Raw genomic sequence first — 27,636 nt, 5'->3', positions numbered from 1 at the left:
ACAAAAATGTTAACAAGTTAATATATTTTAAAGCAAATATAACACAGTGTACACATAAAAACCATTTAATACAAAGTGAAAACCATTAGATGCACCTACTAATGCAGATTTTTGGTTTTTACCTTTCACCGAAACTTGGAAAAAATGCTTTTCATTTCAGTTACACCAGGTTAGGTGGTGAAACTGATCAACAGCAAGCAAATCACTGCCTTTTCATTCCCATGGGAAAGACAGCACCACTGCAACTGATAGTCTCTCCAGAAGGGCATCCAAGCGAAACAGGCTGTGCTACGTAATACACCAGATGTGGACTGTATGCTGCTTCTGAATAGTAAAGCTTAGTAAGTGCATCCTTGCTGTACAAAAAAAATAGTGACAACATAGAAAACTGGCAACGGATAACTACGTCTGCCTAAAATATACACATATGATACATAATTATGGGCCATGCTGGCCAGTATGCAAGTTTGTTCAGGAGCAAAGCTTTAATCGCACAGATTAGGAAACTGAACAAATGCTTTTACAGAACAAAGCACAAGCTTTGGTTTATACTTAAGACAGTGAACATTATACCTTCCATTTTTATTATGTTTATTATGAAAAATGGCTCCTTTGAGTGCTACACGCAATAGCTGTTTCTCTATGAATAAGCACTCCATTCCATACAATGAAATGAAGCTGTCTTATTCAATGAACACATTAGCTGTATCCAGACTGGGAATGCATTAAATCTTTATGAAAAGCTACTGAACTACAAAAAGTTTGACTTACTTCCTTCACAGTTCCCCAGCCCCCCCCCCCCCCCTTTAAAATGCTGCATATATAAAAATAACTTCAATATGGCACAAGAGTGGGATTCTCAAGGGAAGGCAAAGGATAAAAGGGGCAAAGGGAAGCCTCCACTGTGAAAATCAACACATTGCATACAGTCCTAGAGGAATTTGCACCCTATACAAAATGAGCTTCCCTGTGCTCCAGTTCTTGGATCCTTTTTGGTCTCAGTCTCTGATAAGTAGGCTTCAGATCTGTGTGGTGAATATCCTCTGAACTGCTTCTTTGTTCATTTGTGTTTTGTTCAGGATCACCTGATGGAAGTGCAGAGCTCCTAGCCAGTTTCACAGTATTATCCTGGTGAAGCACAGAGCTAGCACTGGTTGGTGCACAAGCTTTAGCAGAAGAACCCTCTTCATTTTGTTTTGATTTGTTAGAGGGTGGTTTATAAAATGTCCCTGGTGGTGGCTGCAATGTTCTTGGTGCCCTGAAGGCAGCAAGAGGATTAGCATCAGGACCATTCCCTTCTGTTGCTGTCCTTCCTGACCTGACAGAAACAGAATATGGCTTACTAGGAAGGATGGCATTAGCTGAATTGTTACCAACACTGCATGAAGATAAGGCACCTGCAGTTCCACTCTCAAGTGTTCGGTTCTCCTGGGGCACATTAGTCACAATCATTGCTGTCCTTGCTGTGATATCATACTGTTTATATTGCTTGTCCCAAGTTTTTCGCAGCATCTGGGTGTCGTAACAAGGAAGTCTGCAGCAAGTGTTAACAGCAGGAAGCGCCTTCATCTCTGAAACTTCTTCGATAGTAGCGGTCCTGCCAATCTTCTCAGGACTTACTGCTCCTGCATTTTGTGAATTTCTTTCATTCAAAATACATGGAGGAAGTATTCGGTCTACCGGCAAGCTCACAGGGCGAGTAGCTGGTTTCGTCCTTGGACCCCGCAATGGAACTTTGGTAATCTGACGGTTAGGTTTTGCAGGAATTAAGCTGTTTTCACCTAGAGAAAGAAGTGAGTCATTGTGTCTCTCTGAAGCTGGACTCACAGCATCACCTAGAAACACACAAATAGACATGACTGGATCTTTGCACCAAATGTAAGAGAAATCATTAAGACTTGCCAGCTGAATGATCCCTTGACAGTTGGTAATTTAACAGGGTGACAGTTTTTAGGTATACCTTATATACATACTAGAAGTGTCCTACTCTAACCAAATGTTAGCATTTCAATAGCAGTACAACACATACTGTACAGATGTAACCAAGGAAGACACTAAGGAGAAAACAGGCAAAGAACAGCTTTTTTTTTTTTTTTTTGGTTGTGCTTTCCCATCCCTGAATATTTTCAGTTTTAGTATGTTTCAGGGTGTTGCACCGTTAACGTGCAGGAGTGAATTTGTAACATCAGCTGAAAATCAATATAATTAAAAGGGATCATGTTTAGTTACTCCTAAATAAAGTAGTTGAAATCATACCTACATTAAAATAAATCACTGTAGTAGCACAGGCAGACAAACAGAAAAAAGTCTTATAGAAGATTTACAGTTAGGTTAGCAAACCTGGCTTTTTTGGAGCAGAAATATTAATATCCAAAATGCTGGTAGCTGATGATTCTGCCCGAGGATTAGTCTTCCCAGAGCCTTCTGGTTTAGTTCCAGTGAGTGGCAATGATACACATTCTTGGAAAAAACAATGGTCAAAACATGTTAATTGCTGGATATTGGTTTGCAGCTTCATAGTGGATTTCAGAATAATTATCTTTTTAAAAAGGGAGAAAACAAACCACTGTTGTATGCACAGGTTTCTTGAAAGCCTTTACAAAGACTTAATTCTGTTCCTCTTACAAAGAAAACAGTTTATCAAGCAGTGGTAAGCAGGTTTTATCACTTGCTTCTGTCTAAACTGAACAGTTGCCTGCACTATAATCTAGTGGATCCATGGTTGCTTTTTCACCCACCCCAACGCTTAATAAAAGCATACTAACCAGTTACAGACGTATCTCTTTGTTCTTCTGTATTCTTGTTGTTCGATTCCAAACCCAATGCAGCTGTTTCTGAAACTCTGCTTTCACTTGCAGATACCAGAACACCCTGTTAACAAAAGTCAGAGCAAAAGTAAACGAGGACAAGAGGAAACACGTTCCTTAATAAAAAAAGCTTTGCAAAGATTTAATAGAAACGTGCTCTAGAACGCTGCAGTATTTGACACAGAAGTTAAGATGGCACAGGCACCACAAGAGAAGTCACTCACTTCCTTTACAGCAACAAATGACTTCCTCTGCTGCTGTGGTTCCCTCTCTTCTGCTGATAAAGCAACTCTGACCATAATGGCAGTTTCTTCAGACTGATATGTGCTCAGAAGTGGTTTCAATGAAACATCAAATATCTTTTCGTAGTATGTTATGAGCAGCTCCACCACCCGGGCCTGATAAGGGTAATCCACAAGTGACGACAAAGAAACTGTAGCATCTGTTTGACGTGGCCTGATCAGCGTTGGGCCGAATATTATACCAAGGTTGCTGGCTGACATTTTATTTTCATCAGACTGCTCTGTAACCCTGCATAAAGAGGGTAAAAAAACCCCAAACCCCAAGAGTTAGAGAGTCTTAATACTTCAGAAATAGTTCAGATATTTAAATGTTACCTGATGTCACAAGAGGTTAGAAGACAATAAAAAATAAAGGTGGGTTCAATAGGCAGGCAGAAACCTCAGTGCAGACTGCATTAAACAGCAACTTGGACTAAGCGCTTTCCACACAGTTTTTATGTCCTATTTGGTTAATGTTCTTTGTCACTCTCTGGCATTTCTGGGGTAGCAGGAAAGAATGATTCTCATTCTAAGTCGTAATATATCTGTGGCCCAATATTACCCATTTCTATTGGTAGTCATCAGCTTGGTACATCCTCATTACACATCATTGTACAATCCAGCATTTGGAGGACAAGGAAGTGAAATGTTAATTGGATAATGGTTATTAACAGCCATGATACAAGCTTCAATTTTCTGTTAATAGCCACCAAATCACTGCCTTATCTGGGTCACACCCTGATTTAAACCACCACCTAGGTCCCTGCAGCTGCCATTTGCTGACCCCAATGCTAGCAGAGAATCAAGACTAGTGGAGTTCAGCTCTTCTTTCTTTCCATTTCATATTCTTCTCTTGCATTACACTGGAAAAAGAAACATCAACAGAATAATGTCTTTAAGGCGTATGTGACTTCTTCCTCTACAGTCACGAGAAGGTACAGGAGTTTGTTAGTATGCAGCAGTTTAAATGCAAACTGATGCTGAAAAATAAAGTCTTTCCTCACCTGTGAAGGTGTCCAATAAGGTACTGAAGAGTGTTATAGTTCGGTACAGGCAGCTGTTTAAGAAGATCTTTCATTTTAATGATGATCCTATTCAGTTCAATACAAATTGACTGTCTTTTCTTTGATTTGGGGCTAGCTTGTTTAGCATCCAATTCCTCATTAACATTCTGGCTCTCTTTCGCGAGTCCTATGAACTCATTGTAAAGCCGAAACAAAATCAAGGGTTCTGGAAGCTGAAGAAATAAGAACATTTCAGAAACATACTCAAGCCTGAATTTTAACTTCTTTGTTTCCTTCCCGTTTTTCTTCAACTTCGTCTGGTCTAGCATCTTTTCTTAGATGATGACATTGTTTAATCCTTGTTTATTAGCTCAAACCACAATTTCGTAGAATGGCTTGGGTTGGAAGGGACCTTTAAAGGTCATCTAGTCCAACTTCCCAGTTTGTCAAATCCAATCCCAGGTAGCAAAACCACTCCCACCAACATCTCTCCAGAAATCTTTTGCTATCCCCTTGCTGCAACAGCTTCAAGACTGAGCATACAGGTACAGACTTCAAGAAAGCAATTGCTATGAAAGCGTTACGCCGCATATGCACAAATACCATGATAAACAGGGCAGTTATTTTTCCAGTCTTTGATAGTGTGGCATTAAGATTGGTCCATATTCTATTTTTTTTTTAAATATTGGATTTTCGGCCATGTAACACTCATTTTTAACTGTGATCTAACTATTCTCTCAGTATGAAAATGATTGGTAATAATAAAAAAGTTACCAAGGAAAACAAGACAAAAACCTCAAACCTGACCTGGCTATTTGCACTGCCTCAGCTTAGATGAAAGCAAGAAGTAGGAGGACTAGATAAAAGCCAAAATAATTAGTTCTAATAATTAGCCTCAAATAGGGTTTAACTCAGGATTCTGTCTAAAAGTGTCTTAACTGTCATGATTCTAGCACTGTTCCTGCATTTAAAACAAACAGGTTTACCTAAAAAATATGCCAACAGATCAGCTGCAAAGGAAGTAGTAAGACCAGAAGAAAACATGTTATTAGACTTTTTTTTTTTTAATTATGAGCCCTACTCAAAATACAGCACAGTGCCTCAAAACAGTACCCCGGTACGATGTATACAATGTCACCTTTTTACTTGAAAAAAGTAGGCAGAGTACATATTTGTAATTTTTCAAAAGCACTTAACTTGATGGTGATGATCATAGGATCAGAATGCTTATCTCTGACAGTAGTCAGTACCCTCAAAGCTTTCCCTATTCCAAACTTTAAGTGAAAATAAAGCAGCCTACTGCAAATACACAAGGCACTCAATCTTCTGCTGCAGGACTGCCTGAAAAGAAGTTTTTTCCTCTTGTGCTAAGGAAATACACTACACTACTTTGGTTTTCCTTCTGACCCCTCAAGCACGTACCTGCCGGAGATACAGCTTGAGAACATTGCTGATGTCGTGCGCATACAGGTCTGAAAGCTCAACCAAATCCTTTCCATTTTCAAAAGCTTGACAAAGCTTTTCAACTCTTGATTTGGCTCCGTTCACACGATAGATGCCCTGAAATGAAACAGGCCAGCAAAACTCTACTTTAGTTTGAAAAGCAAACGTAAAACACAGATGATAATCAACAGTACAGCATTAATTCTTTTTTTTTTTAAAAAAGATAATTCATAATTAAACTCGAGCATACCTTGACATTCAGAGCTCTGCTTTCGATCTCTGACGTACACTTTTTGATGATGAAAGGAATGCCATCCGGAATATTTTTAGCAGCTTGGGCAAATTCCACTCCAAACAAGTGAAGCCTTCCATGAAGTTTTTTGTGCCCACATTGAATAGCTAAAGTCTCTAAACACTTTTTATGGCATGCAAGTGAACACTACAGGGGAGGAAAAAAACCACATGGTTTGATACAATCTGCCACCATAAGAAATATCTCTGCTGTCTGTCACCCCATATGGGAGCAAAAAGAATGATTTATCAGTCTGTTGTGCTTTTGCTTTGAGCTCATGATGACTCTACAAGACAAAGAATCTGTACTTTTTCCATATAAAAACAATCCAAATTTCTAAAACTCACAACATATATCCAAAACAGCAATTTAAACTGTTTTTCCACTTACCTCCTCACATTCAGCTCCATGAAATACTACTAAGCTGTCACATTCTCTGCATTTAGATGGAGCTCTCAGCTTCCGTAGTTTGTGTGTTTGTGCTGCTTTGGACATATTAGCATTTCTAAAAGGTCCTGGAGAATTTGCAGTTTCAGATGTCAGATCATTTAAACCTGGAGAGAATTCCACTGTTACAGTCATTCTAATAACTACTATTGAGAGATATTAGATATCTAATATTCAGTATTTATTCCGATTTTTTAGAATCATGCTGCAGAACACCAAATTCTCTAAGTAACAGCAACTGTCAAAGTAATTAAAATAATTTAAATCACAAGAAAGCAAAACAGTGCTACAGCTTACATAACAGACACCTTAACTATCAAATAATCTCACATAAAAAGTGGAATCAAACAAGCAGGTTTGCATTTTTAAGTATTTTGGTTTTCTTCTGTATTAATGGCATGTGAAAAATATTAGAATACTTAATTCGAACTGCCCTGCAGTTCAGGCAACTCTTCATTAAAGTTTCATTCTATGCGTTTCAAAATCCTGTATTAGAGGATGAAAAATGACATTGTGGTTTGGCATGTAGTGTTTCTGAAATATTTAAAAAAGAATACTTTGCAGCAGGGAAAAATTACAGTGCTCACAGCAGAAACCATATAAACAAAATAGAATCACAGATTCTCCGTCTCCTGTGAGAACATCAAAATATCTTCTGGAAGATTCTGAAACAGAATAATCAACTGGCACTTTTTGTGACTAATTTTTTCAAGTAATTTACTTAAAATGCTATCAACAACTCCATGAACCAAAATCCATTGTTCTACAGATAAAAACTTCACACATAATGTTAATTGTGCAGAAAGCTTCTTAAAAGCTTAACTATTGATTAAACAATACCACTCCAAGTGAAGGTTTACATTCATTAATGCATTGGCATGTTTTAAATCTGGATCTATATCAGTATTGTTAGCCATAGGCTCGTTCCTAGAAGGAAAATTATACATTTAGGACATAAGTCCTATCTGAAGAATTTCCTAAAGGCTTTACTGAGCAAGTGCCTCAAATATTTCAGAACTAGTTTGTAAGTACTGCAGACATCCCATAGAACTATTTCTGATGATCCAGTTATTCAGGTTTCAGTACCTCTGGCAATATTGTCTTTATGCAGTCAAAATTAGTTTGAAAATTAGAAATGGTCTGGTCATATCTGGGACAGACATTACCAAACTTGCTTATTTAAGTCGAAAAGGGTAAACATCTCAGTTATTACCCTAAACATTTGGATTCACTTTTCCCAATTTGCCAATTACCAACTCTCCCTATCTGTGCATTTCACAAAGTTTCCAAGTGATACCCTTACATGCCTCAGTCCCATGAAGCTAATTTTAAATGGGAATGGTTAGTGGATCAGCTCTCTACCTCAGGAAGGTGAAGACACTAGAAATGTTTAAAGGCTGCCCACAGAGGTAATCTAAATGTGTGAAGACAATTCTGCACTGCTTCGGTAAAATGACCTGAACATTATTCTTCAGTTCTCAACCTCAAGTGGATGCACACTGTATTGAAAAACAATGCTGTTAGTAATCACAGCCTCGTTAATGCACTTTTAAGGATATTAAAAACAAAAGCCACACTCTACAACAAAAAGCATCTTCTGGGGACTTCAGGTATGAAACAACATTACCACAGTCTGAAGGAGATGGTGGCTCTCTTTCATCAAGATCATCTGCAGATGACATAGTACCAGTGGAAGGTGTTCGGGGAAGTCGTCTTTTAAAATCTCCTAGCAGATGAAAAAAAATTTTCAGGAAGCTGTAAATATCGGTTCCACTCAACCATTTATTTTCATTATAGGCCCTGTCCAACACTTGCTAAACTAACACCCATGTCTACATTAATTTAAAACATTCCAAAGAAAAGATTTCAAATTAGTATAGTAGTGAGTGTAGCTGTACCTGGGCTAGCAGATGGAGAATCCATGGATCGTGACTCGCTGCTTCCCCCTGCACTTTCAGAATCACTGCACATTCCTCCGCTCTGGTTACCAACTGACCACGATCTGAATGACAGTGGCCTTCGCATTGCTTTTCAAAAGAAAATCCGCAAATTACAAGTGCCAAGGACGAAAGTATATTGTTTTCTTTTTATTTAAAGACTATTTATTCAAAATAGGAAAATATTGCAAAAGTGACATGAACAAACAATATAGTGAAAAAAGCAAATATTAATACAAAAACTTCAGGATGTAAGAAAGTGAACTTCAGAAACTTGACACTTGTGCTTTTGCAAAAGATCTGAAATCAACATAGTGTTTAGAAGAGCAAACATACTTTAAATTGCTAAAGTCAATTGAAGTAACTTAGTACCCTGAGCTTGACAGTATTTGCTGTTTGAATCACATCTCACCTTTCTTGTTCACATACAGGCAGTTTGCCATTTGTACTTAAGTACGTAACTTTTTCATAGGCTGTGAACTTTAAAATACATATTTTTAACCCCTTCAGTGTTACAGTGAGACATCAAGCATCTTTTTTTTTTCCCCTGTATTTTTATTTAGAAACTGAACTCCAAATGAAATACAAAAGAACTACCTTGGATATCTGTGCTGCTGGAAGATCTTTTCTCTCCAATCTTTTGTGAGCGATGATATATTGGGCTTCCCACATCATCTAACATCTGAGCAGGAAAATCTCCTGAACACTGAGATAAGTTACCATGTGACATATGGACACTGTTGGTTGACTGCTTATTAAAAACCCTTCAGGTAGAAGAAAGTAAGAATGAAAAAAATAAAAATGTTGGGGTTTTGTTGTTATTGGTTTTGTTTGGTTTTAAATTCCTGTCCATTAAATATGCTTCATTTAATTGCTTTTCATTAACATGTATATTTGATATGTAATTATAAAAGCAGCTTCACCCCCAATATTTGATATGCAATTATTAAAAAGCAGCTTCACACCCCACCACACCCCCCAAAAAAGGGTACCAATTTCTTTTTAAGTATGTAGAATTTCTCAGTGTTCCCCCCCCCCCTGTAAATCAGCTTTTCCACATCTCTGCAAGGTATTATGATCATTACTTCACAGACACTGAAAAAACAGCACATCTGTTCATCTAAAGATCAGAGTAATTCAGAGGCTAATGCATGCTACATTTATGCTTTCCTCCAAAAGAATCTCTGCCCAGCCATCAGGACCATTCACCTATAAACACAGAGGTGTTAAAATGCTGTGCTTTTAAAAAAAGCACAGAAAACATGTTGAAGCTGCCAGAGTGCTTATAGTCACTCCATTGTGAAAATCTGCTCTCGGATACAGACAGTAATTAATGTAAAGTGCTGAAGCACCCTGTGGATAAAACAGATTGCTAGCCAAGTTTAGCAGTCAGGAAGCTGTTCCTTAAGCTGTTCTACCCTATTCAGCTGAAGGAAATAAAGAATTAAAACATTAAAATTTGCGTTTGTCCAAGCTACTTTCCCTTAGATAACTGCAGACCTAAACAATAAAAGTGATCAGTTCAAGTACATGAAGAATCACAAGGCCATGTGTCAAAGAAAACAAAAGGTGGGGATAGGGGAGGAAAAAACCCAAAACACACTCTCATAAATTTTAAGCAATAAATAGCTGGGAGAGCACAGAGTTTGAAATTTCATACTCATCTGTTTCTCAGGGCACTGCACAGTTAAATACCCTAAGTTAAAGTTCATGAACATAGCCTAAATCAGTCTTAAAAGGCAGGAAATTTATAGACAAGAACTAAGAATCTCAGCTTTAACTTTGAATTTCCTGGCTTTTGTTGGTAGAAGCCTGACTCAAGCACTAGGGTTTTTTGTATTTAGTTTCCTTTTGAAAGACGATGACGACACTTTCCGGTAGAACTGTGAAACACACGGATTGGAATGGATATTCTGGTGCTTTTGTGCCAAGATGACTACTTCACAACACGTTAAAGGTGGAAAAGCATTTGGCATACTGACATGAGGAGTTGCTCTCTTGTAATCCTTACTTCTACATTAGCTGTATCTAATAGATTTATAGTAAAAACTGCCATTTCACACAGGATGGAAAACAATTAAGTTATAACATAGGGACATGAGAACTCTCAGGTTTTTTTTAGTCACATAGCATGAGAGAAATTGAGCAATGCTTCCTGCCAAAAAGTTGCCAAAAAATATGGACGAAGGTACTGTAATAGCAAGGCCTGCAGAAGAGGAAAACTACCTCCTCAGACTTTCTAAATGATTATCATCTACTACTGCCTTACCACACTACAGAGCTCAAAATGTACGTTTTTCATATTAACCTATATCTACGTTAAAATAGTAACGTCAATTCTCGCACAATTGTCAATGTTGTAGCAAGTCTTCATACACAAAACAGTACTCTCCTTCAAAATTTCAAGTCAAGTGTTAATGTCAGCATTATATATAATCTATCAAAAGACGAGTCAAATAGAGGATGATAAAGCAGCGTAGAACACCAAGATTCATTTAATTCCCCCCAAGAAGTTGTTTAGCTATTAAAACACATGGGCCTAGCATTTCATTCTAAGCCAAGCAAATGCCACCTGTAGTTAGGGACTCACCCATCAACCTGGGAATTCTGTGTTTCAAAAGAAGCCGATTCAATAGGAACACTTTCCTTCGGCAAACTTTTCACAAACTCTGAATACTGCTGACCAGGGTCATAGAGTTTGGCACTCTCACAGAGAGATTGGCAGTTAACTGGAAGAGATACAACCTGAGCATGCTGCAGCTGAAACAGGTTAACTGTGACCTGACAGAGAAAAAAAAAAAAGAAAAAAAGTATTTCACTCGCATACTGCTCAACCCAAATTAATATCCCAACAGAAAGTTATTTAAACAATGAGACTAGAAAAATTCTAGAAAATAGTAACATTTGTAGTGATGGATTCCAAGCAAGATTACTGAAAGTCGAGAGCAAAAACTTTATCTGTAGTATAGGTACGAGTATTTGTCTTCTCTCTAGGTTATTGAATCCTCCAGGTAGCAAAAGGCAGTTCCAGTGGCTTCTTACTTTGGTTTGATCAAGACAGACAGCAAGGTTCAGTGGTACCTAAAAGGCATTTTTTTATGCTCTGGAAGGAATTTTAGTCACCACTAGAATGATAAAGTAGTTGAAGTTCCAAACCCAGATGAGCTCCGTATCACCTTGAGCCAAGACATGGACAAAACTCCTTATCTCAACAGAACAGATTAACCAACTGTTTTCTTTGTTAAATTACATAAAACTTCTAAAATATTTTATCACAAGGCAGAGACCAGGGAAGGGGACACTGCATGGCTGCTGCTTCAGCTTTGGGGTTGCATAATTCACAGTTTAGATATGCTTGAACTGATAAGTTTGTCTAAGCTTTCTACTGCTCTTATGGGTTGTTTCTTTTGGGTTTTTTGGAGATATGTGTTTGGTTGGTTTTCAAATTTTCCTTCCCCATCCCAGCATTGTCTTTGTTACATCTAAAAAACAACACAACTATTGGTAAAACGCACTCTTAAAGCTTTTTAATAACTGTGTGTGTCGATATACTGTTTTGACAATTCTTTGCTTATTTATACACATTAAATTAATTGCAATGGAACCTGCAGTAACTGAGACTGTCATCAAGACTAGCAGGCTCCATGCTGCAGCCTGATGTCCATTCTGTGCTTGGGCCAAACATTTTGCTAGCACATCAATGAAAAAAATGGGAATGGGAGCTGTACTCTTACACAGAGAGACCACTGCTATCAATATTCTTAGAGAGATTTTACAAGAAACACATAGTCAGGGTTCTCGCAAGTCAAGAGTTCATTAAAAAGAACCCAAAAACATTCAAGACAAAGCTTTTTTTTTTTAACTCCTAACAGAAAAGAAAACACTACAAATATACTGAAAGTTTTCCTTCTTTTTCTATTGGCTTGACCTCTGCCCTTTGAAAACTTTCTATTTTAGGCATTTAACACTGTAGATGGGGCTTTCCCTTAGTCTTAACAAGATTTATGCATCTGTGCCAAACATATTTTTAAAAGCATGCTTACAGCTTTAAGAGTAAGATCACACTGGTAAATAAGCTCCCGAAGCTGTGTTAGAACATCGCTTTTAAAGCTTTCCAAACCATTTCTTTTTTCTTCAACCTCTGCCATGCTTGCTTTATAGTGTTCATTGGCCTCTTCAGCCTAGAGAAAACACAAGTACAAAGGTTTGGTGGACTACAAGCCTTGATACTAGAAGCAAGGAAAAAAACCCACACCACACACAAGATGCTTACAGTTGGGAGATTCCCATAATATCCGATAAAAGCCCGAAAGAGCACAGCATGAATAAAATTAAGCAGCACAAACAGAACACTTGCTCAAATGCTTCCACTGCGAAAGCATGAGTAAAAGCAGTGTAGGCTTAACTCTGAAAGCAACGAACAAAGTCTCTTACTTTCTGAAGAGCTTCCTCTTCTAGCCTTCGCTTCTTTTCCAGTTGTTTGCTGAAATCTTTCACAAAGCTTCCACTTGAGCTAAGGTGTTCCTCCTCAGCACGAGCAGTGCAGGATTTTGCCTTTTCATACTCATCTTGACGCTGCATATATAGCAACTTCGCTTTTTTTAGAGCGGCTTCCAGCTCTTGCTGCAGAACGCAAGAAAAGAAAAAAGCAAAAGAACTAACGATTTTAATTTTGCAGTTATTTAACGTGATGTTTAAAGAGGCTGTTATGCACAGGACTGTATGCTGCAGTTTAAAGTACATAGTCATAGAAAGATAACCTCTTACAGGGGGAAGTATGTTATGTAATCAACAGTTGCATACTACATCCAATAAGCCCCCTAGATTCTACATGTGAATTTAAGGGAGTAACACCTAGTTAGAAAGTTTCATCCTTTTGAAGAATTTTAAATTGAATACTTCTAAATATGAAAGAAATACCTACCATTTTTTTCTGTTCTCGCTGCCAAAGCTCCTTGATATCTTTCCTTTGTCTATCCAACTCACTTTTCCTTCCGAGAAGAGGCTAGATAGGAAACATTAATAGGGTATGTAAAAGGCTTGTATGCTGCCAGTCTGTTTTTCAAACCTACTTAAAAACCTAAACAATATTTCAGTCTTTTTCTTTAGGCTTACCTGCACAAATTTGTTAGACTGGAGAGCAGCAGCTGTTTGTTGCCAAAGTTGATTGTTCTCAATATCATTTTGAAAGGCACTAATGAATATTGATTGGAATGGCATATAATCCTAAAATTACACACAACAAAACATTAATGTTCTAGGTAAGGTAGAGATGTGCTGACATTCTAGATGTCTGCATAATTAAACTAATTTTTGATTAAATTTAATAAGGTATTTATGTGTGTATGGAAGTCAGAGTTAAGTATAAATGTAGAAAATGACTGTTCTCAGCTACAGTTCATTTTACTAGGAAAACACTCTGAAAGAGAAGTCTGCAAGTCTAAATCACAAAACATAAAAGTCAGAAAAAAGCGTATTTTGAAAACTAAGGCTATTTTGAATTTTCAACAACAATAAATTTATATATCCAAATTCCCATAGGAAATGAGAAGACAAAATACAGTGCATCTTTTTAACTAGTTATTTACAGTACAAATAATTTCTGTATCAACTTAAAAATCCATCCCTCGATATGCCCAAAGTTTCAACCTTTGGGCAAGACATCCAATAAACATACCTAAGACTTTAAAATAAAGCCCCTAAGAGGTACTCACCTGGTGTCCAACAGCAGCTTTAGCATTTTCAGCCATTTTTGCTAAGTTTTTAGCACACTCCACTTCTGTTAAAAAATATTCACAGTTACTGTTTATACTAACAGTTGTACCACATACTAAATGCTTTTTCACCATTCCTCCTATGACAGATAGGCTACAGAGGGGACCACCTTCACTTTGTTACAGGCCTTTAATTATAGGAAATGTGCAATAGTTCTGTCCACTTCAGCGGAACAGCTACTAATTTAGAAATCACATTATTGACAGTCTGCAGCACAGAAGCCTGACAACAGATTTAATTTCATCATGACAAAGCTGATTAAATGCCAGAAAGAGCCACTCACCCAAGCTAAGCTTTTTTTCTACCCATCCGACTACATCCTTGGTATATTTTGACCATGCTTTAGCATAGGATAGAGCTGATTCAATTCCACTATCATTTCTTAGGAGCATGCTATCAACCTCCTCTGCCCGAAGATGTCCTGAAAATAAAGCACCAAACACAAAGAAGTGAGTTTTAGACATGACCACACACTGAGAGCAAAGCCAGTATTAGCCAATTGTGAACACTTAAGCCGCTCTGATCTTGAGTTGGTCTTTAATGCTAGTTGACTATGAACAGGAGTGACAGAGGTTCTAGAACAAATTAAAGGGTCATAGTGTTTTATCTGGAGTAGTCATATGGCCAGCATAACTTTCTTAGAGAAAGTGACCCAACAAAACACCAGTCATATGACGACATACAGAAGGCCTTGGATCTTTTTTCCATGAAAAAATCAACCCAGGTTGGTTACTTACAAAAGCATAAAACCTCTGCAATAATGATTTTTTTTTTTTTTTACAGTGAAGTTTTAATGGCAGCATAGGTGTACAATACTGACCAAGCAATTTACTTATAACATTTTAGGAGACAAAAACACAGAATGGTGTTTAATCAATATTAAATGAACGACCTACCTTGAATATCATCCCTTTCATGCAGTGAACCCCCAGACTCCACAGAAAGATTCTCGAAAGACTGGTGTACAACAAACAAAACATTGTTAGCAAAGAAAAGCTCTCACTGGAACTGACAGGCTAATAAAATAAATGGCATAATCTGTGTGTCGTCCCCCCCCTTTTTTTTTTCCAGATAAAGCAATAAACTGTACTGTAACTCACTCTCATCTAAGGCACAATACCCATGAGCTCTCATAGCTGTCAAATGAGATGTAATAAATGGCAAGGAATTATTATATAACATTATAAATCAGCTAGCTTAAAAGGCTATGAGGAAAGAGTTAAATATCAACTTGATTTGTTAAACAATTAAGTGACTTCCAGCTTTTCTTAGATCCCTAACTATTGCATTTCATATAGACCTAATGTCATATACACGACAGTCACCATTCTAGAAGTCACTAGAATCATGTATTTCTTCCTCAAGAGAATAAAGTTATGATTTCTCCTAAATTTCTTGCAGGTGTGCACTGTGGGCACAACAGCTAACGACAACCTGACCAATAGTACAACCTGGCAGATTTTAATCCAATAATAAAAAGGTTTCATCCTTACTTTTCTCCTCATGCTGCATTTTGCTACCCCTTTAAATTGTGCAAGTTGAACTATTTGCAGGACTGTGCTGTAAACCAGTCCACTGAACAAATTTAAATAAATGAATGGTTTATGCAGTAACCACCACCCCCTTAAAAAAAAAAAATTAATAAACTACTCTTGAAAACAGAAGAGACCAAGCAGAAGACAAAGGCCAAGAAATAGCTGCAAAGTGGCATTAAATTTTACAAAGACAGCTTGTTTCCATTTTAAATTTTGGTGCCATTTTATTTTAGGACTTAAATCACAATAACAGAGATGCAAATAGGTTTGGTTTTTGTGGGTTTTTTTCTAAACATAAACATCAGAAATCACACAAAAATTCCTCAATCACTGTTCGCTTCACAGCAAAAGCAGCTTTTCCATATATCAAAACATGGAAGGTATTAATCAATTACGTTGAACAGAATCCAACTACGGTCTGTTAGGAATGGAGCTGTTCTTTCAAGTGGAATACTAGTACAATTGCTGTCTAATAAAAGAGAACTTCCGTACAATGGAAGGGCCTTTTCAGAACAGACAGGAAATTCAAAGCTGTCTATCAACCAAATGGTTAAAAAAAGAATTTGAGTTTAGAGACTGACCAATATTCAGTTGCACAGAAAGCCTGAAGATTCCTAGACTTACTTCTGATTTGGGTATAAAGACTTAAAGTAGATTTTAACAATTGGCAAACAATTCTTCAAGAAGAACAAATATGAAAAGGAAGAAAGTCCATACTTTGTATTTACTAAGGAAGCACTTACAAGTTCTGGTCCTAAAACTTATTTCCTATTCTGTAAGACCTAAATAATTTCAGTCCGGAGAAGTGTTTACTCCTCTCCAGTATTTCAGGCACACAGTCTGGTTATGGCAGCTAATCAATGCTCATTCCTCCATCCACATTCACCCTACTGCAACTATGTAATACCATGTTTTAAAAGCAAGCACATGGAGAAATACTTTTAGATATTTTGTGTAACATATTATCAGAACTTGACCCATATTACAGCATCACTGTCAAGCATCCAATGACTCATCCTCAAGAGCCTAGCAAAAAAAAAAAAGCCTGACTTCTAGATAGATTTCTCAACTTCAACCAGTGTCTTCTGCCTTTTTTCCCATTACCTAACTCTCACCCTGACAGAGGCAAATCTCTGCATGCATTTTGAAATTTTCATCCTTCTTTATTATGCTCTCAGATCTACATAGCATCCAATAGCATTCAAATAGCTTGTTGAGTAATGAAAGGTCAGACATGCCTGTCTCATCTCTTCCAATATATTCTAAAGCTCTTCTATTTTTAATTAAGAAATATCTTTGCTTCCACCTTGTACTTCTGGTTGTACTACAAGGGCTAAAATGAGAGCAATTACATTTGCTAAGCGGGGGTATACATACCATTTAACTTAAGCTTCCAAGTGGAATGCCTGAACTAAAGAATGTTGACCCCCCTGCAGTCAAGAGAAGCAAGATCAGCCCTCCTGCCCTCCACCTTAGAGCAATCCTTAACAGCTTAGTTAGAGAGGTCCCTAACTTAACACGCAATCAAAATCTCTCTCCATAATTAACCCTCAAAGCATTTACTATTAAATTCTGCCAAAATATTATGCTGTAATCTTTTTAAGATAGAGCTAGCTGCTCTATTCAACCACTGACTGTACATACCTACAGTAATGCAAAGTTAATACAGCTACTTAAATATTCTGCATTTCTCCTAGCACTCAACTTCTAGTTGGCCTCCAAATTGGTCTCTGAATTGCAAATCAAGGGGAAATGCTTTATCTGTTAAACATATATTTATTTGCCTGAATGAAAATGCACCAGAATTTAAGAAAAATTGCCAAGAAACTATCCTATCTGCTCCAAAATTTATAATTGTTCCCTTCCACATTAAGAAAAGCAAACAACACTACAAAAAAGGGCATTTAAATATAACCTGGTGAGTTCTGGAGCATCTAGAATAACCCCCATATTCAGAAGAGTGATCTTTTAGCCAAGCACTCACTTCAGAATACAATATACGGGACCATCTTGTTCCACAGGAAAGCATTTTTGCATTGCAAAGCCACTACAAGATTAAAGTGTTGGCAAATTCAGCACCTTCTTTCTGCTGGTGAACTGATTAGCAGAAATAGTACTTCTTTAAATCATTTCATTTAAGTTACATGAAATGCTGGCTTCTATGCTACTATGCTATTTTATTTCATACATTTTATCAGCAACCTAATCCTCTGTGTCTTCTGGAACCAGTTTTCCTTGTAGCCTCCTTCTCCTCCTTATTGTTTACAAAGATGACAGTTGGACTTAATGATCCCGATGGTCTTTTCAAACCTAAAAGATGCTATGAGTTTTGCAGCAGCTACAGAAGTAGAACTTCTGTGATGATCCATCTTTCTCACATCAAACATAGTGAAAATTTAAAGAGACTACTTCTCAGCTGTAGCTGCACAGCATTACTATGATCAAGCCTGTGTGAAAAAAGCACTAAGGCTTAAGTAAGTTTCAATGAAGCCTTTTAAAAAAAACCCATAATCTAAAGTTTTTACTCTTGCTACAAACTAGCTTATCTTACACACCAATCATCAACTGCATTTTCCAAGCAAAATGAAAAGTTACAAGCTAGGTTTACTTGAAAGTCTGCTTCTAGATACACAGAAATTCATAACAGAATTTGGTACTGAGCATTTTTTAATCTCACCCTTGAAGTGTTTAAAAGGGGACTTTAAAACGCTATTGTTTTTCTTTGTCTACCCATAAGTTCATGGTGCTATTTCAGTTCTCTTAGTGAATTGTTGTTGAAAACAGCTACAGCACAAACTGGGCTCTGGAAGAAGTTATTTTTTAATGAATATTAGTCTTTAAAAGCCAAAAAGAGGACGTTAAAGCTTTAGCTTCTAGGTCTAAAAGGTGTATTTTAGTTACTCCATCATGCAAATAATTCAAGTATCTTACTTCTAATTATTTAGTTCTTGTGACTTAACCAATTCAAAAATCTCAAATACAATTACAGCAGGTTACCATTTACATATTTGAGTTATAGTCCCATCGAGTAATCACTAGCATTTAGAACTGAGAAGACATTTAAGTGTCTGAAACCTTGAATGCATTTTTTTTATGGGTTTGACCTTGTTTTAACACTCAGAAGACTCCAAGTGTCCCAGCCCCACGATGCACTGTGTTTCAGTGGAAATTAAAATCTCCTTTAAAAAACACCATTCTGCACTCCAAGAGAACTTGCTTAGCCTACCCGACTTCTCCGAGATACAGGAAGTCCCAGTGATGAGCCATTGTCTACATCTCCCATAAGGAAGTCTGAAACACTGCCAGAAAAACAAAGAATGGTGTTACTTTATTACTTTATTCTCAGTGATCTGAAATTGCTTAGTGAGGTGAAAATTCAGATATGGTTTCTAATATTCTAAAAATTGTCTGTAGAACTTTTAAAGAACTAGTCTTATATTCCCTGCAATTTCTATACCATCATCAATTTCCTTGTTAAGGCCAAAAAAACCAAACAGCCAAACAAAGCAGTAAAATTTCTCTGGACATAGTTAACTTGAATTAGTTTATCAGTGATTATTTGTCCAAAAGAAAGTGAGTTTTCGTTGTTTTGTCTTAATTTGATTCAACTCTAGCGAACTCCTTAAAACATCCTTCTGGATTCCAACTTACACGTTTCCAAAGGTGAATGCCAATGTTTCAATGGAAGAAAATATTTCACTGAAGAGTTCTCTCTTGTTTTCTTCGTTAACTTCTTTGAAGTTCACCGCTTTGGAAAAAGAAGAAAATTAAAACCCAAGGTTTCTAGGCCTAAAGACAAATTTTACACACGCAGTCTCCTACAGAACATGCAACATTATACTTTTCTGAACAATTGAAAAAAATAGTAATATTGATTAGTAAGAAGTAAACACTAAACAAAAAGAAATTAACCCAATCCAGATGGTTCCCACAATGAAATCAGATTACTCTCTCACTTCCTATATCTTTCTACTTAAGAAGCAGCTCTGTGTGAGAACACAATGGTAATGTGAGGGGAAGAGAAAAAGTCATTTACTAGCAAGAGACAAATCACACAGCAGCAGTAACACCACAAAGCAGCTCACAAATGACACACACAGTAAAATATTTGAAAAACTGTTTCTTTTCTGAGTAGAAATTTCAGAATTCTGAACAGGAGCAGCAGTTTATGGGGGGGTTCCACTGTCACCCCCCCAACCTCAACTGTATGTGATCCTACAATCCAGAACACAGGATTTCTGGCTTGATTACAGACAAACAGAAAGCTATCAAAAGCTAGTGTCCATTGCAAAACCCTTTAGTTATTAGCTCCCTGGTCTGGCAAAAGCACCTCAGTTTTGCCTGTTAAAAAAAAGTGGGGAAGAAACTCAGCTGAACTATCACTGTTGGCAAATAGGAAAAGGAGTGTTCCTGGACAAGCTAGATGGGTTAAACTTGCAATCAAGAGAAGTATTTAGCCATGCAAAACTGAGCCTTCAACATGCTTCCTTAACAAATGAATAATAAGGCAGAAAGAATGATTCATCCAGAATTTCTATTAACAACTACTGGACAAGGGGGAGGAGGGAGAAGGAAGACAAAAAGCACAACCATTTTTTTCCTGTTTCCAAGTTAACTCCTTAATCACTGGTTACTAGGAATGTTTCTGTCACATACACTCCCTTGAACTGAAGCTGAGCCCCCTCAGTGGAAGTTTTCCCAATTTTACATTGCAATAAGTGACAATTTCACATTAGTGTTTATTTTTAAAATTAAAAATTTTTTCTTAAAAAAGAAGTAAATTCTTTAAGCAATGCAATATTCTGTTTTCTAGACACCTATGTTAGACTTAATTGAACTGTTTCAGAGATACTGCAATGACACACATACAGCTGTTCATCTCTATTCACCACTTTTTTTGCAAGACCTCTGACAATGTAAATATACGTATCCTCCTTACATTTCAAGTATAAATATGGAAATAACGGACCGTAACCACTTCTAGAAGAAGCAAAAATTTTATCACATTAGAGAGTTGCCCATTCTATACATGTTTTCTTAGTATATTAAATAACAGACTTTAATCTAAAAAAGTATTCAAAGCTTCCTGCCAGGTGCCTAAACACTAATGGGTAACAAACAAAGAAAGTACAGTAATCTGCTCCCCCATTAGACTTCCTTTGTGAAAGGAAAAGTTTTTAACCAGTAAATTAACACAGTTGAATCCACTCCTTTTTTTATACAGCATGCCAACAGGCCTGATCAACATTTTATAACAATTATTTCTACACAAAGCTATTACACAAAATATGTATTCTTCCCAAGGGCTATTTTCACAATTACCTGCAGATCTTGAAGAGTAATAAGCCCACAGGACAAAAAAAATCCCCACCAAGTATTACAAAAATATTAACAGTCCCTGTTGCCACAGTTCACTGCTAAATTAAGGCTTCTCCTTCCTCTTCATTCTTCTACACTTTGTAATTACATTAAAAAATGCCTCTAGCATTTTTGTTTGAAATGTGACTCAATACAGCTCCCCAGATAATTTTTTTAATAACTTAGTAAACAGTAGTAATTTTTTTTTTTAATTCAGGTTAGTTGAAAAACTCAACTTTCCACAGATAACGCTGCTTATAAATCTAAAGTTGCCATTCAAAATCATTAAACATCAACAGTTACTGCAAGTTCTATTGATTACCAGCCACTGACTGGAAAAATCATTTGAGTGCCACCATGAAACGCAAACTGTTTTAAAATTAAAAGGGTACGAACAAAAATGTCTCTACATTCAAAGCACTTACCGCTGAAACATCCGTATATCCATGAGCTGCAGCAGTGTCTTCAGAGAAAGAGCACTCCTTTCATTTTGCTAATGAGACATTAATATAGATAGCCTGTCCCTAAAGAAACACTGTTTGTTTCACTCTGCCTTCCTGTTCCAGGAAGAGCTTTGTTAAACTTTACACTTTATATACCAGAGAAATCCTTTCTTTTCAGGATCCATCACAAATGGAATAACCAAATCTCAAATCTTTCAAGATTACCATGTCTCCCAAAAATTATTAGTCCAAACTTTTAGTAATACAGTGGAATGCAAACAGCTTTCTTCTAGATTACTACCACTGGAATGCTGATGTACCTAACGTCAACTTTAAACCATGCACGCTCTTTCCCCAGGACATCCTGACTGCACACAATAGCTACTGACAACAATGAACTATAGTAATCTTTCCATGTCTGGAAATGACAACTATCTATCTATAGTTCTACAGATTTCAAAGCGAGTATACAGCTTAACGACGCTTTTAAGTAAGACGTCAGATGGCACATAATGAACTTTAAAAACATCATACAATAGCAAAACATTAAAATTCAGAATCCAGTACCCAAAATGCAAGCCTACCTTGAATTAACGTAGCTCGGTATTTCCAAACCTAGCAAAGCTGTCTGTAAACTGAGGTGGGTTTGGCAACCTCATCAAAATGCTGCAGGGCACTGCCAAGTTTCAGCTCTTCGATCATGCTATCAAAAGCTTTCTGAATCAAGCACAGAACAGGCTGGGTGACCAGCAACAGCCACGGGGGTTTTGGAAGCCAGAATCCCAGAAGCTGAAGCAGCACCTGGGGGACATTTTAGCAATGCTTCTGAAACTATGAAGAATAGGCTGTCAGCTGTCAAGACCAAAGTGCAACCAGGGCCTTTAAAAGACAGTGCTTAGACAGCTCACAGAAACCACAGCACACAAGCTTCTGCAATGCTCTCGTGTCCCCTTCCAGTCAAGTCAAGACAGCAAAGCCTAGAAACCCAGGGGTCACAGCCATGCCAGAGTCTGCAGTTCACTTGTTTCCTCCTTCCCCCTCCCCACAGACACATGCAGGACTGGCAGCAGCAAAGGTACCCTGCCAGCTCTCTACAGAGCCTGGACAAGTTCAAACAACAGCTTACAGATTTTACTCTTTGCAGGTCAATTTTCTCATACCTAACAGACAGACAGGGTAACACTACCATCTATTTCCATGGACAGGAATACATCTTCAATCCATACTTTACTATCTGACTTTTACATAGGTAAGCAACTGGCTGACCTGTTGGAACTATCTCTGCAACCAACTTTCTGTCTTTGAACTCTCAACAATGTGTTCAAGAACCTTTCAGAACTATTTCAAAACCAAAACCACAGCCCAAACAAACAAAAAAACCCCAACCAAGACCAAAAACCACTCCCTCTCCCAAAATGAAGACCTATACCTATTACCTCTCATCTTTAAAAATATGTGGAGGAGAAACAGGTGGAAGACCTTGAGTAAAGAGCAATAGGATGCAGACTGGAAAGAGGCAGAAGAGTGTTGTCAGGATCCCACTAGCTAAAAAGGATCAGCAGGCAGTCCAGGCCCCACTGTTCTACTTTTAATTCTCTGTGCCATATAATTTCATCAGCCTGTACTACTACCAACTTTGGCAGCCTCTCCAACTTTAGCTAGATGCCAACAAGACAAGTTTGAGGAACTGTTTCCTACTCCCTCCACAATACATTTACATCACAGATGCACCAACAAAACTAAAATTAGTTCACCTTGCTAGAGGGATTTATATTTGATGCAGAACTATTAGAAAAAATGCATATTTAAAACGGGAATTTCTACCAGAAATTTTCTGCTTTACCAGGAATCTGCATTCGTGATTCAGTTAAGGCAAAACATGCAATTTAGAGCAAAAGAACAGTACAAACTTGAATTCAGCATGGGATCAGAAGAACCATGTACTCCGTGTCCATCAACTATTTAAAGATTCTGAGTGGGAAAACAACAACTGTGAGTGTGATGGTGTGCCAGACTGGGAAGTGATTTCCAGAAACAGGAGTCTAAACAGGTTCCAGGCAAGACTCTTCAGTAAGTCTCAATTCTTTGAGACAAAGCGATGTGTCATTTAAAAGACACTCTTCACAAAGCAATCGAGTAACCATGCCTAAGTAGTGGAGTCCAAGCAAAAAGGCCTGGTGAACCATATATAACCAGAGAAAGATGTTTTTTCCCCCCCCCTACGCTTTCCTGCAACCTTAGTTTGAAACGGAAGAGTCTGACATTACCTGTTCTGCCAAGCATCACATTCATTCTCTGTAGCAAGATTAAGATAACAACCTATAGTTTTTCCTTCAATTTGTCCAAAAGGAAAAGCATTAGCCATCCGAAGCAGAACTACAAACACATATCATTCCTACTTCAGGACCTGAAAAACGGCTCAGAAGCTTGAAGGAGGGGCACTAGCACTCTAATTTTTTGCTCGCATTCAAAATACTTCCACTTGCAGTCATTTAAAGGGGGTGGCCTGTCTGCACTGGACATCACATTTAAATCACAGTGCAACTTGTCATACTCACAAGACAGAGTCACTGACAGTCACTGCTTCCAAACTATATGACTTCCAAACTACTATGACTGCAGTCATTTGTTAAAATAATAATTTGCCCCTATATGAACTTCCAAACACAAACTAGATTCGAAACCCTGGTGCTATGTAAAGATTCAAAAAGGTCTTTCTAGAACTTAAACCAGTTATGCATCTATTTCTGAAGGGGGGGGTGGGAGTGGGAGAGAAAAGGAATCACATGTAAACCCCCCCAGCTTATTTCATCCTCTCTTAAACAAACATCAGAAGTTTTCCATGCCAGGTTAATCTTCGTAGTCATAAATCTGACTACAGATACAGAGTGCTTCCACATCTTTTTATAGTTCTGTTCTCCAATGACCAGAAACAGATGAGTCAGATGAACTTCTTTCATAATGTCACATTAACACAGTCTGGGAAAACACAAAAAGCATACTGGTTCTGTCCTACCAGCTCCTCACATTCTTGTAGCTTCCTGTTTATTCAAAAGTGATATTACTTCTAGTGAAATAGCCAAATCTGAAAACCTGTGAACGTACGTGTTGCAGACAGGCCACCATAAGCAAACCTGAGGTCTGATAAGCTTACAATGCACCACAACATGCTGTATATTTATTTCAGCTTCCCCAGTTCCAGCAGTCCTATACTTCAGTTTGAGTAAACATGGAGCACTATGATCCTCACACAGCTGTAAAAACCAAAGAGGTGCTAAAGGCAAACTGCCTTTACATTTGCCACAGCTTATGCTGAGGTGAGGTAGGCCATTCCCATAGAGCAAGGGTCCTGCTGTTCTCAGAGAAGTAAGACCAAAGTACCAGTTGGAAAGAGCTGAAGCTCTGTAACTTGTTTCCATCTCCAGACATGTGAGGAATACAGTACATGGCTGAGCAAACACTGATAGGTGTTACTAAAATTTTCTGCTAGATACAAGTACTTTCGTAAGAGGCCACAAATACTGAGGCAGGTCTGACTGAGACGACATTCTCTAGTGTGATCTGGAGCTCCCTTTCTTTGCAATTAGCTTGGGAACTCCACAACACCAGGTCACAGAGAGCTGGATTACAGGAATGACAAATTTGCCACAGAGCAAGTTCGTGTTTGCTTTAGCCGAAGAACAGCCAGAGAGTTTATGCCAGCCTCTCTGTACTAGGTCCAGAACATATCCTGCTTATAAGACAAATGAGTAACTCAGTGAGAAATTACTGAGAATGCTATGAACAGCAATTGCATGCCATAACCTTCTACTCCATCAGAAAACACATATCTATCTATTCCAGCTGAAAGAACACTCTTATTACATCAGCACCGTATCATTGCTGTACTTTAGGACTCCTGCTACAGGATCCAAAGCTTGATTTTCAGTACTGTCAAACCACAGCCAATGAGAAAATTATTCAGAGTAATGTAACCATGAGGGGAGGAAAAATTAAAAACTTGAGCTCAGTTCCAACAACTGTTACCATCACAAAATCAACTCCTTTCATGCTTTTTTTCTTTGAGAGGTTTCTCATCATTCAAGATCATATTTAAGATAGTTCAAGTGAGCTACGGCTGAACACAGGCTTTTTAGATATACCTGAAGTACCATCTTACAACTCGACCCACTTGAGCACATTTGGCAGAAAACTGGAAAACATGACTATACTGCTTTTGTTTCAAGGGTAATTTCTACAAAGAATGGAGTTACTTTCAGAACTCTGTAATATTACAAGAGCACAGCAATTTCCTAAAAGTAATTTTTCTTTCCACATAGTAAATAATGCCATCCCCTCCATGACTGTAGCTCCTTATAAACTCAGTATATTAACAGTGAATTAACTCTACAATGCAAGTGTCAGCAGGTAGCTTATTTCAAGTGGAAACATTAATTATATGAACTAAAATCTGTTTGGGTGGGAAAAGTTAAGAAGTATTTGTGAATATGTGTATTGCCAAAAAAAGGCTTATTACTGGGAGTTATTTCTTCAGCTCACTACCAAGAGAAACTAAGAAATCCTAAAATAATTATTCAAAGAACAGATACTCATCAATAAGGACAGGCTGAGAGAATTTGGCTTGTTCGGCCTGGAGAAGAGAAGGCTCCAGGGAGACCTTATAGCACCTTCCAGTACCTGAAGGGGACTACAAGGAAGGTGGAGGGGACTTTTTACAAGGGCCTGTAGTGAGAGGAGAAGGGGTAATGGGTTTAAATAGAAAGAGGGCAGACATTAGATATCAGGAAGAAATTCTTCCCAGAGAGGGTGGTGAGGCACTGGAACAGGCTGCCCAGAGAAACTGTGGATGCCCCATCCCTGGAAGTGTTCAAGGCCAGGCTGGATGAGGCTTGGAGCAACCTGGTCTAGTGGAAGGTGTCCCTGCCCATGGCAGGGGGGTTGGAACTAGATGGTTTTTAAGGTCCCTTCCAACCCAAATGATTCTATGATTCTGTAAATACCATTGCATATGTGTACTTCCTGAGCTCAACAAGACAAACAGCAACCTCTCATGGATACCCTCTGCATTTCTACTGTTATGTACAACTCTAAAGCAAATTCAGAAGTTGCCGTCTTGCAATAATTTCAAATACCAGGGACTGATCTATGGGAAACTCTACATGTAGCAGGAAGAAAACGCAAGGTGGGATGCTAGCACCTGCCAAGATTAAACAAACCACCAAAACTATCAACAGAAAGAGTCCTTAAGAAGCTCAGAAAAATCCAAGATATAGGAATCAGGCATCTAAACATATTACCATTTTAACTGTTATTCTTACTTTACTGAATCAGCAGTCTATGTTCAGACATACTAAGATAATTAGAAAAGACAGGGAAAAACTCAAGAACAAGGAGAAAAACTAAAATTATGTGTCTCTGAAGGAAGACATTCCACATGATTTACAAAGCACACTCCATGCCACATGGAAGAAACTGTACTGGTTCCACAGTAATACAATGGACTTATTCCAGAGTAAGGACAGCTGCACTCTAGGGCTACACAGAGAAGAAACAGCTATGGTTTGTGGAGCTGGAGCAATTATGCACTTCACTATTTGCATTTATCTGACACAACTGCAGCAGCAAAGGCCAGCAATAGAAACTGTTAACACTGTATGTCTGCAAGGCTTGTTTTGTTGCTGTTGACACCTTTACCATGCTTATGATCTGTTTGTGTAATTTATAACTGTTAGACCATCCAGATTTGGTCATTTAGGTATTTCTTCACTTGATTATAAACACATCACCTTCCCTATAAATTCACAGAACTAATCACAGAGTTTTGGCAAATCTCTAAGTGGATAAATACAAGGTTTATTATTATGTGACATGTTTCTGCGATACACAGGTAAAGAAATCCCAAGATCAAAGACTTGTGCTTTTGGAATTCAGTGTGGGTTTGCAGTATTGTATTCTATAAGCAGAATTTTATTACATCAACAGCAGAACAAGCTATTTAATATTACTATTCACTTACCAAAGGTATTTTTAAACACATGTTAAGGTATTACTCAAAAAAAAAAGTTTCTTCTGTATAGACAGAATCCTATCTGTAACTCCAAGTCATAGGCAATCATGTCACTAATTCCATTTTTCCAAGAATATGAAAGGTAGTAGTAATTCCTTACCTTTTACTTTTGCAATAACTGTTCCTGCAGCACTAAGAATATCAACTGAGTTTAGAGTCTGATGTTTATTTATCACTGCTTTTAAAACACGTAGCAACTCCCCCAGGCGTTCATGTACTACCTGATGCAGGCCATCTTGATTTTCTG

The 27,636-nt window shown here is 37.7% G+C and overlaps 1 protein-coding gene across 1 annotated transcript; it reads right to left on the bottom strand.

The window, feature by feature from the left end:
* Nucleotides 1-896: 896 nt before the first annotated feature.
* ARHGAP29 (Rho GTPase activating protein 29) lies at nucleotides 897-27,636 on the bottom strand. Its single transcript, XM_010147517.1, has 22 exons — nucleotides 27,490-27,636; nucleotides 19,173-19,269; nucleotides 18,748-18,820; nucleotides 14,883-14,943; nucleotides 14,270-14,407; nucleotides 13,926-13,990; nucleotides 13,327-13,437; nucleotides 13,136-13,216; nucleotides 12,646-12,834; nucleotides 12,255-12,392; nucleotides 10,802-10,992; nucleotides 8,809-8,975; nucleotides 8,173-8,301; nucleotides 7,902-8,000; nucleotides 6,218-6,381; nucleotides 5,786-5,974; nucleotides 5,515-5,652; nucleotides 4,093-4,325; nucleotides 3,032-3,338; nucleotides 2,766-2,871; nucleotides 2,341-2,460; nucleotides 897-1,835 (listed from the first exon to the last, which is right to left on the bottom strand). Exons 3-22 carry the CDS (start codon nucleotides 18,802-18,804, stop codon nucleotides 949-951), a joined length of 3,570 nt encoding a protein of 1,189 aa, XP_010145819.1. The 5' UTR covers nucleotides 18,805-18,820; nucleotides 19,173-19,269; nucleotides 27,490-27,636; the 3' UTR covers nucleotides 897-948.

This window comes from Eurypyga helias, unplaced genomic scaffold, assembly GCF_000690775.1.
Source record: "Eurypyga helias isolate BGI_N326 unplaced genomic scaffold, ASM69077v1 scaffold1032, whole genome shotgun sequence".
Classification (NCBI taxonomy): Eukaryota; Metazoa; Chordata; class Aves; order Eurypygiformes; family Eurypygidae; genus Eurypyga; species Eurypyga helias.
The sequence above is the reverse complement of the archived record's forward strand: the minus strand, read 5'-3'. Positions and strand labels throughout refer to the sequence as shown.